The sequence below is a fragment of the Lipotes vexillifer genome, unplaced genomic scaffold, assembly GCF_000442215.2.
Source record: "Lipotes vexillifer unplaced genomic scaffold, Lipotes_vexillifer_v1.1 scaffold51, whole genome shotgun sequence".
Classification (NCBI taxonomy): domain Eukaryota; kingdom Metazoa; phylum Chordata; class Mammalia; order Artiodactyla; family Lipotidae; genus Lipotes; species Lipotes vexillifer.
In genome coordinates, this window is record NW_006786770.1 from 46,181 (window position 1) to 56,344 (window position 10,164).

The 10,164-nt window shown below is 40.2% G+C and overlaps 1 protein-coding gene across 2 annotated transcripts; it reads right to left on the minus strand.

Annotated features, from left to right (window-relative positions):
- Positions 1-6,066: 6,066 nt before the first annotated feature.
- On the minus strand, positions 6,067-9,847 carry TPRKB (TP53RK binding protein). 2 transcript variants are annotated; one of them, XM_007459381.1, is made up of 4 exons: positions 9,693-9,847; positions 8,663-8,785; positions 7,146-7,322; positions 6,067-6,220 (listed from the first exon to the last, which is right to left on the minus strand). In XM_007459381.1, the coding sequence occupies exons 1-4, from the start codon at positions 9,831-9,833 to the stop codon at positions 6,134-6,136; spliced, it is 528 nt and encodes a 175-aa protein (XP_007459443.1). In that variant the 5' UTR covers positions 9,834-9,847; the 3' UTR covers positions 6,067-6,133. The 2 variants fall into 2 exon arrangements, with proteins under 2 accessions (XP_007459443.1, XP_007459444.1); XM_007459382.1 differs by having other exon boundaries at positions 6,134-6,220; positions 9,792-9,833.
- Between the last annotated feature and the right edge of the window lie 317 nt (positions 9,848-10,164).

Here is a 10,164-nt window from a genome sequence, read left to right on the forward strand (position 1 = left end):
ACCACCAGGGAAGTTCCCTCAGCCAACTCTTAAGAGTCTAAAGAGACCCAGCTAAGGCTGTGAACTCCTAAAGGTAAGGCAGGTGTGTTATTTTATTCTATTATTTTAATTAACCATTTAAATGTGTACAATTCACTGGCATTTAGTACATTCACAATGTTGTGTAACTACCACCTCTATCTAGTTCCAAAGCATTTTCTTTACCCCAGAAGGAGAACTGTTAGTCAGTAGGTAGTCACTCCCTATTTCCACCGCTCCCGAGCCCCTGGAAACCACTAACCTGCTTTCTGTCTCTATGGATTTATCTATTCTTGATGTTTCATTTCAATGGAAACACGTAATATGTGAACTTTTACATTCAGCCTCTTTCACTTTTGTTCTCAAAGTTGACCCATGTCCTAGCATGTATCAGCACTTCATTGCTTTTCATGGCTGAATAATGTTGCATGGTATGGATAGACGACCTTTGTTCATCCAGTCATCCATTGATGGACACTTGAATTGTTTCCACCTTTTGGCTATTGTGAATAGTGCTGCTATGAACATTCTGCACAAGTGGTTGTTTCAACAACTGTTTTCAATTCCTTTGGTATATACCTAGGAGTGGAATTGCCGGGTCATATGGTAAGTCTATTTTAATGTTTTGAGGAACTGCCAAACTGTTGTCCAGAGTTTTCCTTTCCCACCAGCACTAAGTCTTATTTGGTTTTACTATCTGCCTCAGCACTATGCAGGTACATACAGGGAAGGAGAGACAGCTGTTATTCACTTAGATATTAGATGCCTGGCACTGTGAGAAAGCACTTTTCCTGTGCTGTACTATTTGATATTGGCAGCAACCTAAGAGCTAAGGTTGATATTGTTTCCATTTTACAAATGGGAAACCGAAGCCCACAAGCCTGAGATATCCAACCCACAACCCCATAGAAAATGGCAGGGTGGGACCCAAGCCTTGGCAGCTCTGACTTGAAGGCCTGAACATTTTGCTTTTTCAGTACCACATGCTGACCCCAACAGGCAGCTGTCTGACAAGTGAATTATTAAGTAGTGTAAAGCACTGTATTCCAGGAGAACCAGCTCTGTCTGCTGGGATGCAAGATTCACCTACAAGCCTCATTACGCCCCTATCACCAGCGGTCAGACCATACTTGACCAAATTCCAATACGTGACTAAGGCTCTGTTCTTTCTTCAAGATCCAGTTTAGTGCTACCTTCTCCATCAAGACTTCTGACCCCTCCCAAGCAGATGGATCTTGTATCTGCTCCCTCTTTGAAGCCTTTGCATTTCTCATTAAGCATTTATATCACTGTTAATCTGTTACTTGCTTAACAAGTAACTGTTAACTCATTACAGTTAATTAAACAGTTACAAGTAACTGGATAAATTATTTTATTTTATATTGCCTATAGGAGCCTGATTATAATAGGTAATTATATTTTTGAAATCACTGTTATTCCCAGAGTTGTGGGACTTGAGAGCAACATGTCAATGAAATCCCATGCTTGCATTTATGAAGAACACTTGCCTAATAGACCAGCTCAGTCCAGAAATGGGCCAATGAAATGGAAGGTAGACAAGACTCATAGTGTTTTAGAAGCCTCAGAAAGAGAAGGAAAACGACCTGGAAAGAACATCATCTCCCCTGATCTATCATCGGGGCTCCCAATAACCTAGCCTCAGGTCAGTGCCCTGGTCTCCCACTGAGAACTCATAACTTAAAAGAGACGAATGAGAGGAAATAACAGCAAATTATTTCAAGGGGAAAGAAAGTGGACTAATAGGTCCTTGGCAGGATGTTCAGAAATCCTAGAACAATGATTCAGCTCTACAGAAACGTTTCTAATCTAACCTAACCTTTTAACAAATTTAGCAAAAGGGAGATGGTATCAGCACTCAAATTAGGATAACTTGAGCTGATTTTACAGATATAGATCACCAGAGGGCCTAATTATGAAGGTGTGGATGGGTAGAGGGGAACGAGTCGTGTTATTGCTCAGAGGCCTGAAGCGAGGCGGAGGGAGAGGTGATAGGACCCTGACCCAGGAGTTGAGTAGCGCAGACCGCCCTGAGAGGTTCAGGGCCAAAGCCAGCCTAGGGGTCCTTGCAGGGAGGGGCCAGGAGAATAAATACCCTGGCCTCCTTCTCCTGCTAGCCTCCCCCCTTGACACACACTGGCCAAACCCAAGTAGAAGCCAAGGGGAAGGGAGGACCTCTTGCTGGGTACACGGTAAGTCAGCCTCCAGGGCAGAGAGAAGAGTGGAGAAAGATGAAGGGTGACCTGGAGGGAACAATGGGAGACTACTGGCACAGCGGATATGAAAACAAGAACAGGCAAATTTGATGAATACAAACTTTGCTCATTGCACCCAATCAGTCAACCTCGAGAGCTGTGCTTTACTCAATATTGTAACATGGAGTAGATATGGCACGTCAGTCAGGAAAACAAAGCCAGGAGCAGAGAAGCAGCTGCAACCCCAGCACAGGTTCCAGAGCAGAGGAATTGACTACTGCAGTTTGCAGACAAGTGGAAAGGTCATCAAGGGGAAAAGCAGAATGAGAATGGCAGCAGGAGGCCTGAAATAACCTGTGAGCCATTAGGCTCCTTCTAAAAAGAAGGTGCAGGGCTTGGGAGCAGTTCTTGTAGTTCTTCTGAGTGTGTGGTGGGGAGGGGAATAGGGGATTAAAGACCATTTCACTGTAGTTACAGCCTTAGTTGTTCCCAAGACTGGGGAGATGGGGAGCAACAATGATTTCCTGGGTAACAGAGCCCCCTTCCCTCACCTTATCCCAGAGACAGCTGGATTTTTATTTTAATATGTAACCCTTGACTAGGGAGCCAGATAAGTGTGTCCTACCAAACTGCATCCCTTCTCTGCCAGCACCAAAGTCCCTATAATTACAGCTTGCTTTTGCTGGGGAGCCTTTAGGCTTTGAAGCAACCTGGTTAATTTAGGAACAAAGAACATTGTTCCTAAATTGCATCAATTATTTTAGAGAAAAAGCTGGTGGAGCTTACGTTACCTTCTTTCCCAGGAAATGGCATTACTTTTTCTTTTTTCTTCTTCAGCCAAAGGCTCACAAGGAGTTGAAAACATTATAAATAGTTACAGAAATAACTATTTATAACACTTTCAAAACACTCTTCATAACAAACTAATAAACAGTTCAACTTCACCAGTAGTCTGACAACTCAAAATGGTGAAAATGTTGAAGACTTAAAAGGCATTGTTGGCGAATCTGCTGAGACTGGCACACTTGTGCCCATTACAAGTGCAAAATGGCACCTTTCTGGTATTAAAAAATTCATATCCTCTTCCCTAATAACTCCACTTCAGGGAAGCTATCCTAAAGAAAGAGATGTGTACAGAGATTTATTTGCAAAAGCGAAGTGAAAAATTGAAAGCAATGTCATTGTATAAAAATAGAATTACATATGTGATGTTTCACATTGATAAAAACATGTTTGAGAGTGATGGCATGGGAAGAAGCAGTGTGATGGAGTCATTAGGAGCATAGAATCAGGGGTCACTCAGATAGATGTGAGTTTTAATTTTGACCACAAGCACTTTGAGCTTTACAGCAGCTTTGACTCCCTAAGCTTCAGGGGAAAAGATGCCTTCATAATGGAGAGGTCTGGCAGCGGGTGGGGACCACCTTAATGAAGTGACCAAACTATCACCAATGATGAGGCCAACTGACATGATGTGCCGCCCAACAATACACAACTGGAAGGACACAAAATCTATCTACTATCATTCCCCCAAATTTTTAAGCTGACTTGAATCATGAACAAACTCATTCTGAAATTCTGAAACACATCTAGGGTACTCGTCAAAGAATGTCAACATCACTTAAAAAAGAAAGAAAGAAAGAAAGAAAGAAAGAAAGATTGTTCTATGGGACTTCCCTGGCGGTCCAGCGGTTAAGACTTTTCCTTCCTGCAAGGGGTGCAGATCTGATCCCTGGTCGGGGAGCTAAGATCCCACATGCCTTGTGGCCAAAATACCAAGACATAAAACACAAGCAATACTGTAACAAATTCAATAAAGACCTTAAAAATGGTCCACATCGGAACTTCCCTGGCAGCACAGTGGTTAAGACTCTGTGCTCCCAATGCAGGGGGCCCAGGTTTGATCCCTGGTCAGGGAACTAGATCCCACAGGCATGCTGCAACTAAGGAGCCTGCATGCCACAACTGAGGAGCCCACCAGCTGCAACTAAGACCCGGCACAACAAAATTAAATAAATATTTTAAAAAATAAAAATACTTACGAATAAATATTTATAAAAAATGGTCCACATCAAAAAAAAAATCTTTAAAAAAAAGATTGTTTTAGATTAAAGGAGACTAAGAGACATGACAACTAAACACAATGTAGGGTGAAGTGCCATGAGGTCTGCAATTTACTTTCAAATATTTCAGAAAAGCAAACAAATGTAGCAAAATGTTAACAACTAGTGAAATCACATAACAAATAGTGAAATCACATGAAAGTCACATGGATGTTCATTGTATTATTTTCAGTTGTTCCGTAGGTTTGAAACCTTTTGAAATAGAGTACAGAGACTAAATTTGCTTCCTTGAAGGTGGTAAAATCTCTTAGGGTTGTAGAGAGGACTATATGAGGCAGTGCATATAAAGAGCTTAGCGCAGCACATGCAAGAAACGCTAACGATGTGCTTTGGTACCTTATTATTTATGACCACAATGGAAATATACGTTTGTCCCCTAAGGATTTCTACCTCTCCATTCTCTATCATGGTGCGGGATCGCACTCCCCCACCCCTTTTGATGTTGGCATGGCCATGTGACTGGACAGTGAAACATGAGATAAGCAATATCTGTCACTTCCACATGGGAGCTTTAAGAGCCACCATGTAACTCACAGCATGACTTCCAGCTGTGCAGTGACCCACAGAGCACATGCTGACATAAAGCCTTTGGCTGACTGGATTCCTGAGTCACTGCAATGAGTCTTCCTACTGATTCATAGTGGCTATGTGGAGCGAGCAAGACAAACTTTTGTCGTATGAAACCAATGAGCTTTAGGGACCCTAAATTACAGCCTGATCTAACCTAGGAGTCCAGAAACTACTGCCCTCTGGTCAAATCTTGCCCATCACTTATTTTTGTAAATAAAGTTTTACTGGGATACAGCTCTGTGTATCATTTATATACTGTCTGTGGATGCTTCAGCACTACAACAGCAAGAGCTGAGTAGGTGCAACAGACACCATATGGCCTGTAGAACCGAAAATACGTACTACCTTGTCCTTAACAGAAAAGTTTGCTGACCCCTAACCTACTCTATCTTGACTGACACAATCATATTTTAAGACAAAATAGAAAAAAAAAAAAAACCCAAAGCATTTATAAAACATGACTTTTAGCTGTAAAACCTCGGGCAAGTTATTTATTACTTCTACAACCTTTTCGTTGCCTTTGTGTAAAATGGGAGTATTAACAGTATCTACCTCATATGATGCTGTGATAATTAAATGAATTTTTTTTTTTTTTTTTTTTTTTTTTTTTCCTTGCGTTATGCGGGCCTCTCACTGTTGTGGCCTCTCCCATTTGCGGAGCACAGGCTCCGGACGCGCAGGCTCAGCGGCCATGGCTCACGGGCCCAGCCGCTCCGCGGCATGTGGGATCTTCCCGAAACGGGGCACGAACCCGCGTCTCCTGCATCGGCAGGCGGACTCTCAAGCACTGCGCCACCAGGGAAGCCCAATTAAATGAATTCTTGCATGTAAAAACTTGGAACCAGGAGGCTTGGAACAGCAATGCTGGAGTAGCCAGAAGGAAGTGCAGGAATATGAGCTGAGGGATATAAAGTCATGAAGACAAGAACTCAGTACATTGTAGACACCCAATAAATGTTAGCAATTATTCCACTTACATAAAAATAAATCTGAACAGAAACAAAAGACTAGAAGGCAGTAACAAATAAGAGTAGCCATGGTTATCTTTTAAAATATTAAGAGATAGGATCAGGAATGGTTTTATTTTTTTTCCTTTGTTACCATTCTGTGCTTTAAATTTTACTACAACAAACATAATAGATTTTATAATCCGGAAAAAATAATGAATGGTTTTTATAATTGCTGAAAATTTTTAATATTTCTGTCATTTCACAAAACATCTTTTGTTGACATCCTACAAATGATACCATCCAATAATGTCCCAATTCTTTCTTCTTGTGAAGATAGTTTATATATCTGTAAAAATAAAAGACAGATTATGACATGCTGACATATTCATGTACTACTAATTTTCATTACACGAGCATGTATATGTGAATTCATTTATTACTCAGTTATTGGGATAATGGTGTAAAATCACAATGTGATTAAAGTATGGAAAGTAGATGACAATTCATCACTTATGTCAAAAGTTTCAATTGCAGTTATGGTGATAACTCTCTAAACATAGAAATACATTTGTACCAGTTTTAAAAGCATACATCTAGACATTAACTTCATACTACATTGTGTAAGATACTGTGTATCTTACACAGTACTGTGTAAGATATAGATATTTAAATGTACTGTGTAAGATATAGATATTTAAAATTATCTATTCTTTTAAAAAGAACGCATTGGGGTTCCCTAGCACAGTGGTTAAGAATCCGCCTGCCAATGCAGGAGACACGGGTTCGAGCCCTGGCCCGGGAAGATCCCACATGCTGCTAAGCAAATAAGCCCATGAGCCACAACTACTAAAGCCTGTGCTCTAGAGCCCACGAGCCACAACTACTGAACCCGTGTGCCACAACTACTGAAGCCCGCGTGCCTAGAGCCCGTGCTCGGCAACAAGAGAAGCCACCACAATGAGAAGCCTGCGCACTGCAACGAAGAGTAGCCCCCGCTTGCCGTAACTAGAGAAAGCCCGTACGCAGCAATGAAGACCCAACGTAGCCACAAAAAAATAAATAAAATTATATATATAAAAAAAGAATGCATCAACTAAGTTTTTAATTATGTTACATAAACCTGCATTTCCAATTCTTTGAATCTATAATTATTTTTCAAGTAACTTTTAATTATATTAACCTTTCTTAGAAGTTAAAAATATATAGAGAGGCATTGGTGTTCAGTAAGCAAACAGTATTATTGCTCTTTCTAAAAATACAGGCTTACAAACCTTTTTGACTTCCGTAATATTTGTTATTTCAGGGAGATTTTTGAGAGAAACTTGATGACCTTCTACCTGAGATATTAGGTATTCTTGATTTATTTGTTTTTCTCCCTCTTCAATATAAGCAATCAGAACTGAAGTATCATTTGCCGAGATACCAAATTTTTTCAAGGCCTCTGAAATCTAAGGGGGAAAAAAAGGACAATAAAACCAGTAGTTTCAACATCTGAAATCTCTCCCCATTTGTGCTCTTTCCTGGTCAGATTCTTATTTTTCATATCCTAATGGTTTTCTGTCTACAGTTTTTCAGCAATCCCTTCCTAATATCTACCAGCTTTGCCTCTTGAGTACTCCCTGCTCAAAGCTGCACTTCATTCCCATAGAGTCAAGCCTGGACTTGGCATGGCGCACAAACACCCACTCCCCCTGGACCTAAGTGACCCTCCAGCCATGCACTCCTGCCCTCTAGCCAGTCGGGACTGTTTGGGGCTCCCGTCATTTCATACTTTTTTGCCTGGGCTCACACTTTGCCCTCTGCATGGAGTGCCCTCATCTTTCAAGGTCCAGTTCAAATGTCACTCCCCTTGCACTTTCCTCCTTACAGAATGAATTGCTTCTTTGTTCCCACGGATTTGCATTATTATTCCCATATCAATTATCTTAGGGCATTTGGACTTTGTCTTGTTCATCTGCCTGCCTCAGAAACATATTTGTTTCTTCTGCCCCTACAGCTGGAACAGGGACAAGCTCAACAGATGTTTATGAATTGTACAGTCTCCTGAGTTATTTCAGTGATCTCAAAGAAACAATAGTAACCCAGTAATTTTCCCCCAGGTACTGGGGAATTCTATCACCACACATTTTATAAACTTTTCAAACATCTGTATTTTAAACTATGCCATGGGTTTCCTAACTTTTCTCTTGATGTCAGCACTTGATTGTGTTGTTAATAGTAGCAGTAATACTAAAACTTCGCCAGCAAAATTACATTTTTTTTTCAAATGTGCCCCAGGTAGAATACTTTTAACTCAATAACTTTGATTACTATCAGTATCTCAAACCACAAACTCTTCCTATGCAATGGGTGTGTGAGCATGTGTTAAAGGGCTGTTCTAGGTCCCAGGCAGACTTCTGGTGTATGGAAAAGACATGGGTTCTATCCTCAAAGAGTTTATGGGGAGAACGAAAGATACACATGATAACACACAAGTATCCATGCCTAATTTTTATCATTTGATTTAAATATCACTTAGAGTGATCTTCCTGACTCTATATGGTCAGGAAGGACAAATAAAACTATCCTCACTTAATTTAGCTAAACTTTAGTTTACTCATATGTGAAGTGACTCCAAAGCTTATTTGTCTAGTAAGAGGCAATACTAAACCTCAACTCTCTGTCCAGCATTCTTTCTTCACTATTATTTTTGTTTGTTACTAACAACAGGCTCCAACCCAACAATAAGTACAAAGGCTACCATGACAAGGTCAAAAGATATAAAGTAAGTAAATTCCATATTAATTACATTGTTATTTGGGGAAAGATTGAAAATAATTTCAGTAGATAGAGTTCTTGTCTTCATTTTTCCCAGTTTGTAGAGGTGAACTGCTTTGTTTGCTGCCACAAGTATCTGAAATGGATCGACAATCTACCAAAGAGAACAAAAAGAATTACATACAGAGACTCTGGAGTACTCTGAAGACATATGCCTTATATCATGGTAACTCCAGTGTCAGGCTGTTTTACTTCATCACAATTCCTACGGACTACATTTTCAAAATTTTCAAAATCTCAAGGGCCTACGGTGTTTAGAAAATCACAGAATTTTACAGCTGCAAGCAACTTAGGTAAATAGTAAAAAGTTTTAAAACAACACTTATTGAGGGCTATTATTATGGGAAAGGTCATATTCTCAACATTTTACCTTCATTTTCTATACTTCTCAAAACTACCCTATGATATCTGTATCATTATTCACATGCAATAGATGAGGAAATAAAGGCAAAGGATGAGTTGGAATTCCAGTTCTGTCACTTACCACCGAGGGAACCTGGGCAAATTCCTTAGTGTTTTATCTGTAGAAGCAGATAATCACCATACTTACTTCACAGGGTTGTTATGAAGATTAAGTGAGTTAGCGGTATATGTAAAGAACTTAGAACAATGCCAGGAACCAAATTAGCACTATATAAAGGTTGGCTACCACTTGCTCAAAGTCATAAAAAATGGCATATCTGGGATTTAAGTCCTGCTGATTCTACCACTATGCAATGTATCCTTTACAGAGATTTTCTAGTTCAGAAGGGAAGATGGAGATCCAGGCATCTGCCATCACATCAGAGCTAGACCACCTGTCACATCTCCAAGGGCAGGCCCTGGCACTTCGGCTTCTGTTCACTGTTAAATTCAAGGCTGGCCAAATCTGATTCCACTCTACAGCTTGGACAAGAACTTTTTACCTGAAGATAACAATTTTAGGCTAACCTATAATGTCATGAAAACTCATCATATTCTTAAACTCCCCATATAGTCCACTCATTCCCACGAGTACTTACCACTGTAGGATTTATTAATGAGCCATCAATGGCACCTTCCATGGCCTTTTTTCTCAAGTCTCCAGCATTTTTTACATCTTTAAATAACAGAAGGGTCACCCTGTGTTCGGGAAATAGGTCCAGCTGATGTGTTAACTGCATTTCATTGATAAGCAAGATTCTATTGCACAAGACCAAAAGACCAAAAGTTAACAACTGTAAGTCACTAACAAACAAATATCCTTACTAACAATTAAATATATTAAAGTAACTTGAATAATGAGATGTAGAACTGTTAAACTAGAAAAATCCACCCCAAAACATTTGGCATTCTCATGAGACACTGTCTTCTTAACCCTGCTGAGCTGTTTCTAGCTTCCTTTACCATTCCTGGGAAAGGATCAAGGTTGACACCTGGCCCCCTGGCTGTGCAGATAAGGCAGGCTCTGATGCATGGAAGAAGGGCAGCTTCCCAACAGACAACTAGGAGCAG